This window comes from Aedes aegypti, chromosome 1, assembly GCF_002204515.2.
Source record: "Aedes aegypti strain LVP_AGWG chromosome 1, AaegL5.0 Primary Assembly, whole genome shotgun sequence".
Lineage (NCBI taxonomy): Eukaryota > Metazoa > Arthropoda > Insecta > Diptera > Culicidae > Aedes > Aedes aegypti.
The window spans coordinates 240,153,938-240,167,332 of NC_035107.1; the positions used below are offsets into that span (position 1 = coordinate 240,153,938).

Consider the following 13,395-nt stretch of genomic DNA (forward strand, 5'->3'; position numbering starts at 1 on the left):
TGTAGTGTGGTCATATATCAAACATGCCTTGCGGAGTGAAGCCTTGCAGCGTCAACGACGACCACCTTCTATGGAGGTGTACTTATTGCGACAAAAAATACCACGCTGCCTGTATTGGAGTCCAAAGACATCGGGAGCACATTATTACCGCGTTTATGGTACCAATGTGTGCCGACTGCCAGGACATCCTTATGAAGGAGGCCGACGTGCGGAAGCTGCTTCATCAACAAGAAAAACTTCTTGAAGCAGTGCGCTCACAAAACGACACAAATCAGCGTATTGCTGCTGACCTAAGTAAATTCAGCTTAGTGTCAGTATTATTTGAAAGCATTGAGCACCTGCTCAATGAAGTAAACGAATCGTTGGCTTTGTCCAACAAAAACAACGAAAGCATACGCAATGCACTCGACCAGCACATGGTGTCGTGCCCTAGCAACACACATGTTATAATTGTGTATTGTCAACTGATATATGACCAAAACTAGCCATATATAAGTTGATAATACACAATTATAACTTGTGTGTTGCTTGGGTGTGACTCACGCGTGACTTCAGCAATCACCGACATCAACATATCGAATACAAAAATGTCACAAAAAATTAAAAACTTTTTTGACGATTCTGCATTGGCTATTGAAAAGGCAGTCAATTCGGCAGCAGAAGTAGCAGTAAATGCAATCACGCCAACGAAGCCTCCAACCACTCCTGACCCACTTCCAATAATAATTGACGAGGTCAGAAATGAATTGGCCTCATTAGCCAAATCAGCTGCATTTGCAGCAATAGCAGAAGCATCAACGACGACGGAACATAAACATGCAGAAATCCTATTCTTATCGAAGGAAATATTGGAGGAAGTTAAGTCTGTCTCATCTGCTGTCGAAACTATCGAGAGCAGCACTGGAAAAAACTCATCGCAAGCCGACAAAACATTAGCCGAAGAGTTAGCCGAAGACATTCTTTCATCGGTCATCCATAAATCCAACACCAAAACCCATAAACCAAGTCGGGCTCATCAACAAATTCAACATCAGCAGAAACCACAGCCGTCACCCAATAAACATGCAAATAATGTCATCAAAGAACTTTTCGCTGAACGTCGAGCAAAAATGTCCAGAATACGATCCGTCCAAACGACTGAATCTCAACCACCAAATAGTGGTTGGCGATTTATAAACAACGGGAAAAAACGACTTTGGCTCCAAGACTGGTCTAAATATGATGCCATGTACTCAAATAAAATTGCTGAAAGAGGATCAACACAGAATAAACATGAACGGGATTCCAACCTCAACAAGAAAAGCAACAACAACCAAATCAAACCATCAGACAAGCAGCTTCTAGCAACTGCTAAAGTGCAATTCGCGGGTCCGCCACCTAACACCGACCACCCAATCGCTGCTCTCACGGTTCCGAAATTAATCAATTTCAGAAAGGGTGAAACCATAAACCCCTACCGCGTTGATAAGCAAACACAACCACAGAACAACACACAATTGCCAACAGTGCCAACAACAAATACTGCACCATCATCAACGTTAACTGAATCACCTGGCTGGTCACTCGATCCCTTGCGACCACCCATCGTCACCTTAACACAACAATCCGCTGAGGGTGATGGCCGCTTCCTAAAAGCAAGACTGCGTGATCCCAACATCATGAAGATCGTCCGACTGTTTCTGGCATACATGAAGGACCAGCCTGCGAATATCTGCATTGATGGCAACACACCAACCAGCATTAGGATGGTCCTAGCGTCGGAAGGATTGCCAACGGATCCCGATCATCTTCTTCGAATTTTTTCTGACGTTCATCAGGAATATGGAGTTGGCCCAGCTGAAGCAGCAGCGGATCTGGAGGCGTATCGTCGGTACCTATCGAGCGAACGTACTAACCGACTTCAACAATTGCGGGAGAATTCGCACAAATTCTTCTCTCCCTATCCAGGACCGTCAAATTTTCGCAAGTAAGGACGCCCACTTCTACGGAAGAACACAGTATAATTTTATCAAACGACGTGCCTCCAAACACTTCTTTGCAATGTAGACAAAGTGTGACTGAAATCTTGATATACTGTCAAAATTTCAATCGCATGAAAAGCCCAGCAAAAATGAAGGAAATTTATAAAAACATTTTAAGCTCATCCTTTTCGGTTATTCTGGCAACTGAAACAAGCTGGGATGAAAGCGTAAAAAGCGAAGAAGTCTTTGGGAGCGGCTTCAACGTATTCAGAGGCGACCGGAATTTTTCAGAGTCCGAAAGAAAATCAGGCGGGGGAGTACTCGTTGCTCTTTCAACTGATTTTAATTCTGAAGTAATCAACACACAACATTTTAAAGAATTCGAACATGTCTGGGTAAAGTCACACATAGCAGGTGAAACACACTTGTTTGCCTCAGTGTATTTTCCACCTGACCATGCGCATAAAGGCACGTATGAAGATTTCTTACAATGTGCCGAACAAATTTTATCACAACTCCCCCCAGAGGTTAAAGTTCACATCTATGGTGATTTTAACCAACGCAATGCTGATTTCATTCGGGACTCTGAAAATGAAAGTATTTTACTTCCAGTCGTTGGGGACAATGAAACATTGCAGTTTATTTTCGATAAAACCGCAAATTTAGGACTAAATCAAATTAATCATATTAAAAACAGACAAAACTGTTATTTGGATTTCTTGTTGACAAACATTTACGAAGATTTCTGTGTAACTGAGTCATTGAATCCATTATGGAAAAATGAAGCGTTTCACACAGCAATCGAATATTCCCTATTCATCCATAAGAATGCAAGACCCAACGACTATGAATACGAGGAAGCCTTTGAATACAAATCAGCAGACTATGAAAAAATTAAATGTAGATTAAATAGTGTTAATTGGCAAGAAATAATCAGAAATGAAGGAAGTGTCGAAACTGCTGCATACATATTCAATGAAATTGTACTAGAAATCATAAAACAAGAAATTCCTTCCAAAAAAATACGACGAAACCTCAGTACAAAAAATCCAATATGGTATAACAACCACATAAAAAACCTGAAAAATCGGAAGCAAAAGGCACACAAAATTTATAAAAAACACCAGAAAGATGAAAACTTAGCAAAATATTTGGACATTTGCACTCAATTGAATCTTGCCATCAGTGATGCTTTTGAAGAATATAATTCAAAAACTGAACTTGAAATAAAGTCCTGTCCAAAGAACTTCTTCAATTACGTAAAAACAAAACTAAAATCTGACAATTTTCCATCTGTTATGCACCTTGATGAAAATGTGGGCGACAACTCAGAAAAAATTTGCAATCTATATGCAAATTTTTTCCAAGAAATCTATACTACATTTTCGGAAGAAGACCGCGATCGCAATTATTTTGCGTTTTACCCGGAATTTTCTAGAGATATTGGTGTGAATCAAATCAATGTGCGGGAAATTTCAGACGCTCTAATGAATTTGGACGCTTCAAAAGGTCCCGGCCCTGACACGATTCCACCAATATTTATGAAAAATTTAGCAAATGAACTTACAGCGCCATTGTTTTGGCTTTTTAATAAATCCCTTGAATCCGGAATCTTCCCAAAAATATGGAAAAGCTCCTTTTTAGTGCATATCTTTAAATCTGGCCGAAAATCTGACATACGTAATTATCGTGGTATAGCCATTATCTCTTGTATTCCAAAACTTTTCGAGTCAATCGTGAACGAAAAACTATTTCTACAAATCAAAAATAGAATTACTGACACACAACATGGCTTCTTTAAAGGTCGCTCGACCTCAACAAATTTACTTCAATTTGTTGACTATTCATTGAATGCAATGGACAATGGAAACCACGTAGAAGCTCTTTATACGGACTTTAGCAAGGCATTTGATCGCATAGACATACCAATGCTACTTTTCAAACTGAAAAAAATTGGAATCGAGCCAAGACTGCTGAAATGGCTTGAATCGTATTTAACTGACCGCCAACAAATAATAAAATTCAAAGGAAACAAATCAAAACCAATTCAAGTCACTTCGGGTGTCCCTCAAGGCTCTCATTTGGGACCTCTTCTTTTTATTATGTATGTAAACGACATTTCCTTCATTTTTAATAAACTCAAAGTGTTAATATATGCTGATGACATGAAGCTCTACCTGGAAATAAGAAATGAAGAAGACATCAATGTATTCCGCAATGAAATAGAAATATTCTACATATGGTGCAAAAAAAGCCTATTAGAACTGAATGTAAAAAAATGCAACCTAATATCATTTAGCAGAAAAAGAACTACACCGCGAATTTCAATTTCATTAGGAAATCAAAATGTAGAAAAATGTGAAAGAGTAAGGGACTTAGGAGTAATCTTAGACTCTAAGCTTTCTTTCGCAGACCACTACAATACAATAATTCACAAGGCTAATAACATGCTAGGGTTCATAAAACGCTTCTGCTACAACTTTCATGACCCATACACAATTAAAACTCTATATATTGCATATGTAAGATCAATCATGGAATACTGCAGCATTGTATGGTCTCCTTTCTCAATGACACGCGAAGAAAGATTAGAATCTGTACAAAATCAATTTCTACTATATGCTCTTCGTAAATTAGGTTGGACATCATTTCCACTTCCACCCTACAAAGCACGCTGCATGCTTATTGACATACAAACTTTGAAAGAGCGGCGTGAAATCGCAAGAGTTTCATTTGTAAATGATATCGTTTCGCAACGTATTGATTCTACAGAAATCTTATCAAAATTAAATTTCTACGCTCCTTCTAGGCAACTACGAAATCGTAACTTATTCTTGACAAATCATCATCGAACAAATTATGCCAAAAACGGGCCTCTAAATCAAATGATGGCCATTTACAATCAACATTGCGAAACTATTGACTTTACCATGTCTCGGCAAAATCTAAAAACATACTTCAAATCCATTAGAAATCGCAACACATAAAATAAAACAAAATGAAATTAACATTACTTACACTACACTTTTTTTTCAATATTTTTTTTATAAATTTCATAATTTTAGTATTAAGAAATAAAACAAAAATATGTATATGTAAAATGTACTAGTCTACGTCGTTTGACGAAATAAATAAATAAATGAAAAGTGTGCAAAATTGTGTAAAGGTTTCAGGAGAACATTCCAGTTCGTTTGGATCCCGCCGGGGACTACGACAAGGTGATGGATTCTCGTGCCTGTTGTTCAATATTGCGCAAGAAGGTGTTATGCGGGGAGCCGGACTTAAAAACCGGGGTACGTTTGTCCTTTCGAAGTTTTGACATTCGACATTTTGGGATTTGACGTTTTGTCACCCGACCTCACGGATGGTATGGACATTGTCGGTGGAACATTTGAAAAGGTGGCAGACCTGTTTACCTGAAACGCGAGGCAGCAAAAGTTGGACTGGTGGTGACTGCGATCAAGACAAAGTACATGCTAGCTGGTGCGGCCGAGCGCGACATGGCTCGTCTAGGTAGTAGTGTTACGTTAGACGGGGACGAGTTCGTCTACCTTGGATCCTTGCTGACGACTGACAATAACGTTGGCCGTGAAATACGGAGGCGCATCATCAGTGTTAGTCGGGCCTACTATTGCCTCCACAAAAAGCTGCGGTCAAAAAAGCTTCACACCCACACCAAATGTACCATGTACAAAACGCTCATAAGGCCGGTAGTCCTCTACGGGTATGAAACGTGGACGATGCTCGAGGAGGACATGCAAGCACTTGGAGTCTTCGAATATCGTGTTCTTAGAACGGTTTGCAGGAAAACGGTGTGTGGTGGCGAAGGATGAACCACGAGCTCGCCCAACTCTACGGCGACCCCAATATCCAGAAGGTGACCAAAGCTGGATGGATACGATGGGCAGGGCATGTTGCAAGAATGCCGGACAGCAACCCTGCAAAGATGGAGTTCGTCTCGGATCCGGTCGGTACAAGAAGGCGTGGAGCGCAGCGAGCAAGGTCCAAAAATCGTTGCTGGCTTCGATGAACACACTGCGAGCTGTACAGCGAACAGTGGCGAGAAGTGGTGGGCGCAACAAATCAATTGGAATCAATGGTTCAAATGGTTGAGTGAGATCACACATCGGTAGAGCTTCATCATTCACGAACAGTAGATCAAGTGTTCGGTTCAGAATATTTCTAACTACTTTCAGTTGTTTCAGATTCAGTAGGGACATATCATCGATGAATGCATTGCTGGGAGTAGCAGAGTCAGACGGTCCAGGATACGCATAGCCCGCAGGAGTGGAACGCCAACATAGATCGGGCAAATTAAAATCATCGAAGAAAAGATTATCAGTATGGAAATCACCTGCTGATACAATCGTTGAAATGGAACTGACATAGCTTTCAAACATACATCGATTTCTCGATTGCTCTGACCTTATCATTGCTCTCGACATTGATCCATAAGAGCTCAAGATTTGGGTCGCTGTGAATAGTAGAAGCATTAGCCGTAGAAGGCTAATGTCGCGACTGTTCGTGTGACTAACATCTAGTTTGCCACGCTCTGACAGTCTGAGTACCGGGTCTATAAGTGTCAAATCAAATTTTTCAACCATAATAAAACATTCTCTACAACATGGCACTAAACAAACAATCAAAAACTTCAATAGTAAGTTTTAATAAAATAATTATATTTTGTGATAACAGCGCCACTAGCGTTCTACTACCTATATTTCTATTCTGTGAATCCTACACCGAGACGATCTAAATGTGTTTTTCACAGCTATGAGCACTCCACCACCACGAGATTTTCCGGAAACATCTGGACAACGATCTTTGCGATGCACTGTGTAACCTTGATCGAATAGTTGTACGGAGTTTATGACATCATACAGTCAAGTTTCTGTCAAGACAATGACGTCATAGTCGTTATCCGAAACCGCAACAAAAAGTTGTCAATTTTCGTCCTAAGCCCTCTAACGTTCTGATAGTATATTTGGATCCCTTCAAGCATCGATGCAGGACATACACTCCCGTGCAAAAGTTTGGGTTCACCCCCTAAAAAACATACAAAAGTGTTCTGTCCATATCTCTGTGATTACACGTCCAATTGATACTCTCTTAGCCGCATTCGAAAGGCAAAGAGTTATTCTTACTTCGTATGTATTTTTCCAAAAACTTTATTTGAATTTTGTGTACAAAATTTTTACTTAAAGTTGTTACATTTTTCAAAAAACACACTGAAAAATCATATCCAATTTCTTTAGCATTGGATCGACCAAAATTTTAAATCAAAGTGTCATCAGAATCGTTATCTTATATTCTTTGAAGAGACCCCACGAAATTTTGGCGGAAAAACCTGGAAAGTATTCAAAATCAATGAAACAGTCATTCAAGTCATCGTGCGAAAGTTTGGGTTCACCCCTCAGTATGATGCAAATCGTGCAAAAGATTGGGTTCACCTGAGCCGCACGCACATCATTTTTGTCAATATCTTTGCCATTTTTCAACCGTTTTTAATAGTTTAAAGCTTTTTCGAGTGCAAATAATGGCGCGCACATGATTGGATTGATATTTCACAGATTTAAGTAAGTTCAGGTGTACCCAAACTTTTGCACGATACACCATACTGAGGAGTGAACCCAAACTTTTGCACGATGACTTGACTCACTGTTTCATTGATTTTGAATACTTTCCAGATTTTTCCGCCAAAATTTCGTGGGGTCTCTTCAAAGAATATAAGATTACGATTCTAATGACACTTTGATTTAAAATTTTGGTCGATCCACTGCTGAGGAAATTAAATATGATTTTTCAGTGTGTTTTTTGAAATATGTATTGTTCGTTTTGTTGACGAATAGATTCTCGTGCACATTTTCAACGTGGAAAAATAAATACTCACACGTCAGTTTATATGGCACTTTTATAGAAGCACGCACCTTGCATTCAATGTACAATCCAACAGAATGCGTTACATGTGCGTTACTTGTTGGTTTTGTTAGCTACGACAACATCCAATATATGGCAAACATGGTGGGAGAATATTTTGGTGTGACAAAATTATTTAGGTGTGAGTCTATTGGAGGGCAAAATCCTCAATAAGAACTTTAAGTAAAAATTTAGTACACAAAATTCAAATAAAGTTTTTGGAAAATACATACGAAGTAAGAATAACTCTTTGCTTTTCGAATGCGGCTTAGAGAGTATCAATTGGACGTGTAATCACAGAGATATGGACAGAACACTTTTGTATGTTTTTTAGGGGGTGAACCCAAACTTATGCACGGGAGTGTACGTGGGTAGTGTGATGCAAATCGGTCGTAGGAGTCTGCAACAATTGAGTTACGCTGAGAGGTGGCGTAGTATCTGTTTCCACTTCGACTGGACATATACTGGTCGTAAATTGACCTGGACCAGCTGAGTTTTCAAGCTGGAGATAAAAATCCATCGTTGACACCGCATCGGAGATCTTATTGTCTGTGGAATGACCTCTGTCGTACTCGGTGAGATGAGGGATGTCCAAAGGTTGCTGGAATTGTTCAGTTCCATTGAAAGGAGGCGCAGTATCTTTTTTCACTTCGGCTGGACAGATACTGGTCAACAATTTACCTGAACTAGCAGAGATAACAGAGTGCAGATTTTTTCCTGCTGAGCATCCACCAGTCTGCATCTCTCCCATCCCAGATAGACGCGCCGGAGATTCATCAAAGTAACAAAACCAGTTGCATCAGTCTCGATAACAGCAAAAAATCTGATTAGATTTACGTTTTCCAAACTCGTTACACGCACAACTTTCAGATCGCACGAAGTCTTCAAATTATTTTGCTGTTTCAGTTTATCTACCAGTACTTCATGATTCAGGTCTTTTGAGAAACCAATTATTGTAATTCTTGGTTTCAACGGTTTTTGCATTTCAATAATGTATTTTTCAACGAAAACAGAAGAAGCTGAATTGATCATCTTCAATGCTAGATTTTTTGAACCGTATCTTACGGCTACTTCCCCAAAATCTCTGAACCAAACATCTTTCACAGCGAAAGCCACAGGATCGAATTTCGCTGATATGTCGTCCTTTGTTTTATCAGCTGACTCGTTCTTCTTTGGCTTAAACAGAACAGTTTGCTCCAATTTAGCGACGACGTTCGATTTTACTTGCTGCGTGCGAGTAGTAGCAGGGTCTTGCGGTACTAGTGACAACACGGATGGACTGAGAATTTGAACTCACTGGATTATTTCGGCGCCTACCAGAACAAGCAAATCACCAAGTTCATGAGCTGGAGCCACCGGGACAGAAATAGACATTGAGGGCATTCCAGCCAAATGTAACAAGTATATAAAATGTGTGTATCCACTTATTAATCGAAAATCAGAACTAGCCTTGTTGTATGCTGTATCAAAATTGACTAGGGAAAATGTACCAATTATGGCCACAGCAGTTCCCTATTTGGCCATATGCAAAATTTGGAAAACTTTTACATTTTGAATCTTTTTCAATATTTTAACATCAAGATTTATCCTTTATTTTACTGCTTAAATACAAAAGATTTTTCAAAATGTGAAGGAATTGAAGATATCACGTATGGCGAAATAGGGAACCACTATGGCCATAACTGGTACACCTACCCTAGCTGGTGTAATACCAGGAAGAAAGCTCTGTAGAAGGTTCAAAATAAAATTTTAAAAATGATTCTGAAGCTTCCACCCTGGTATAGTACCATGACCCCACAGTTATGGATTAAATAGTGTGGGGTCCAATCTCTAAAATTCAATAAAACGACATGGAAAACGTAAAATTGTAATTTAAAATCACGAATCGAATCGTTTCAAATTGAAACTTCGGTTAGTAAACTGTATTAAGTGTAATATTTACATAGGATTGCATAAAAATTAAAAATTGTGTCACTTCCTGAAAACTATGGATCAATTTTCATATTATGGATCAAATTGTGACATATTATGGATCAGTGCGCAAAATCAAGAGATTTTAAACTCAATGCATCTGTATTGCATGGTATGGCGAAAGTTAACAATGTGTCATATATTACTGCAAAAAATAGCAGTGTTAGAGCTGGAAACAAGGGTAAAATGCCCTTTTTATTGTGATACTGCATTGTTGTAACTGAGACATGAACTGTTTCCGCTCCGCACCAAGTTTTCCCCCCATTTTTGTCTGCTAAAATATGAAATTTACAAACCTTGATGTTTTATTAGTTTTATCCTTAGTGTTATTGTCTGCATAAAATAGCAGAAATCTACATTCTTTGGAAGTGATCCATAACCGTGGTAAACAATCATTTCCTGGTCCATATTATGGATCACTAGTTAGAAGTTAATATTCGGTGTTTTGAATGAAAATTCATGTAAAATGTTTTCCAAAGATGAATTCATACTAAATCGAAGCGAACGAGCATAAAACATGCTATAACATTTGAATTTTACCATCTGTGGGAGCTTATGAATGCTGACGACACTTCTTACAGAAAACGACCATATAATGATAGCTGTGTGGTACCAACTAAACATTTGTCAAAAACACCGTTATTTAGCGGTTGAATGTTGTGCTTAACATTACAAATGGTAGAAGACAAATAGTGTAACATGGGAAAAATATGTTTTACGTCAACGTTTATGTTTTGAGCGAGTTATCCGATGTTGAACGCCAAAGTGATCCGTCACTGTGGGTGATCCGTAACTGTGTGGGCATGGTACTAATGAACTACATAGAATATCCAACGTTGAAACATTAAAGCAAATGTCAAATAAAATTATTAATCATTTTAGACAAAAATCGTTGCAATCTTCTATTACCACGAATAGTGCGTTAGATACTTAGGTTAAGTTAGACTTACGTAAATGAAAGCGTTTTCCTTTTCTTATAAGTAGGTAAAATCAACTCATCTGTAAGAAATTTTAACTGCAACGACAATTAAAATGTGATATGTTGTTAACAAAAGTAAATAATAGCTTAATTTAATTTTACCAAATTAAGATGATAGTGTTGTCTAACACAGAACTCCTAGATATAAAAATGAATGTAATGTTTGTAATAATACTAACAGAGATATTATAAAAAAGCTATGTACGTACTCAGATCATATGTAAGTCTGGATTTATGCAATAAAGAGATTAAAGATATTTTGTCAATTATTATCAGAGATTAACAGATTTCTAGGCCAATCAAAAGGCATTCGCTTATTTTCGATAAGGTATTTTCTCTATAGAGAGTAAATGACGTACTTCTTCGTAGTGTAACCTTAGATGAAACGCTTTGTTTCAAAATTAAAATATAATATTGATAACCTTCATAACGGTACCATCTAATCCTGTCCATTGGAATATTGCTATCTTCAGATGCGGGTTTTCTTCAGTTTATCTAGAAGCGTTAGTAATACTGTAAAATCCACAACATATCTCACCTGAGTCTGTGACACGCAGATACACCCGACCGGGCACCGCTTGACGGAAAACTGTTCACAGTCGTGAAATCGCCACAGGACTCCGATGAACACCAAAACACGCCAGACGACATTCATATCTTTTCTGTTACCAGCAGGATTCCGGCTGCCTTTGGTTTCAAGGGGAGAGAAGGGTTGTGCTTAATCCGGTTTCGGTGTCAATTCGGGGATATCTACGATGCTGTCTTCGATCACTTCACAGTGGCAATTTTCAATTCTCCCGAGGAGCTAGTTAAGTGGGGATTATCTGGAATTGAAAACAGAATAAGAACGGAACCATTAGAATCTTCATTCACAATCAACGCCTTGGGTGTGTATGTGCACAGGACCAATTCCGTTAGTCATCCCAGCTCTATTAACGTGGCGTAGTGAAATGAACTTCCATCGCGTATCCCCCCAAAGACAGGACAATTTTCTTTTCTTCGAACACGTTTCAACATCTAGTCTCCGACACACTTTTTCGGAACTTTCTTCCGTCGCCGATGGCTTTTGTCCATCGCAATTCTGGCATAGGTACCTATCAACGACGACGACAGGTATAGCTCAATTTAGTAGACCCTTGATTTTATGTACATTTTATGAATTAATGTAGAAACGTTTTTACAATTTTCTGGATTCTTCAAAAATGCCCAAATGTTTTGAAGAGAATTCAGCAAAACTAAGCTAGGATCGTAGGTTTGAATTCCATCGGACGAAGATCATATACTTTTTTGAAACCAAATCTACCACAAATCGAGATACACCTGTAGTGCGATGACGATGTGACGACGCCTCGAAAGAACACGCGACGCCGTACTTCGTTTGTATTTATTCAAATTCGTTTCAGCTCCTTTGCTCCCGTCAGCGTCGTCATCTTCGCCGTCACGTGTCAACCCATTCTTCCCAGTCCAATACGAAGGTATCATCAGCCTTCCCGAACGACGACGACGACGAGCATCAAGACGATGACGTTGTTGGACCGTGCTCGTTAACGAGTCCAGAAGCAACCTCCTGCCCCTCATCGAGGGCAGGCCATCATCCGGGACAATGTAGGTAGAGTGCCAAGAGGAGTTTCATCTTTCGGTTGGCTTGTTCGAAACGAGTGAAGAAGTTTAAATTAAATTGGAACTCTGTCAACATTTCCATCGCCAGAAGGGATACGGGCGGTCGCGGAGAAGGTGCTCGAAAGGATGACTGGCTGGCTGTAGCGCCGATTCTTGTGACGATGACAACGTCTTACTGGAAACAAGTGGTTCCCGGCGAGTCATTAGCTGAGTTCCATTTTGGAATGTTAAATTTGAGAGAGATTTAGAAAAAAGTGCAACGTTGTTCACAGAGCGACGTGACGGTATACCCGTGAATTGATTAATACAGGAGAGAATCATCAATAGGATTAAATTAATCTGATTGTGTTATAAGCTAAGCATCAAGTCGAGTATGGGACAAAACACTTTGAAATAACGTAACTTCTTTTATTTTCATAGTTTAAATTGAAAACTTAATATGAACTGAGAAGCCTTTTTTAATTTTCAACCCTTCAAGAACTCACTCTGAATGGATTCTTCTAGGGATTTATCCCAAAGGGTTCTTTTGTTCTACTAGGATTTTTTCTAGTTTCCTTCATTCAGATCTAAATATTAAAACCTTCACCGCTCAACCAATACCTAACCGATTCAAATATAAATTTGTCAGTATACTGACACACATATCTAGTTTGAAGAAGTGGCCAGAGAAATTCGGAAACATTCATGTGGCCGGAGTTATTCCGGTGGGTCACTGGGTCATGTCGGGTAAAAAATAACGATTTTTTAGGACATGCCAAGTCATCTTTATTTATTTGCAATCGCAATAATTTAACTTGCATAAATCATTTAGATCTGATTTTCAATATATAAAAGAAGAGTTTTGCAATGTTAAGAATGTACTAGATGTGGCAACTTGGATTTATTGCCCTGAAGAACCTGCTATAGATTTGTTGAATACTAAACTGTTTCAATTCTCTAAAAGTAGAG

At 38.9% G+C, this 13,395-nt stretch overlaps 1 protein-coding gene across 1 annotated transcript in view; it reads right to left on the minus strand.

The window, feature by feature from the left end:
• Positions 1–11,704, minus strand: part of LOC5573798 (chondroadherin) — a 47,138-nt gene extending 35,434 nt beyond the window's left edge. Inside the window, exon 1 of the mRNA XM_001660995.2 lies at positions 11,366–11,704. Within this exon, the coding sequence (XP_001661045.2) occupies positions 11,366–11,482 (117 nt within the window). The 5' untranslated portion in view covers positions 11,483–11,704. The remainder of the gene's footprint in view (positions 1–11,365) is intronic.
• Positions 11,705–13,395: the final 1,691 nt, after the last annotated feature.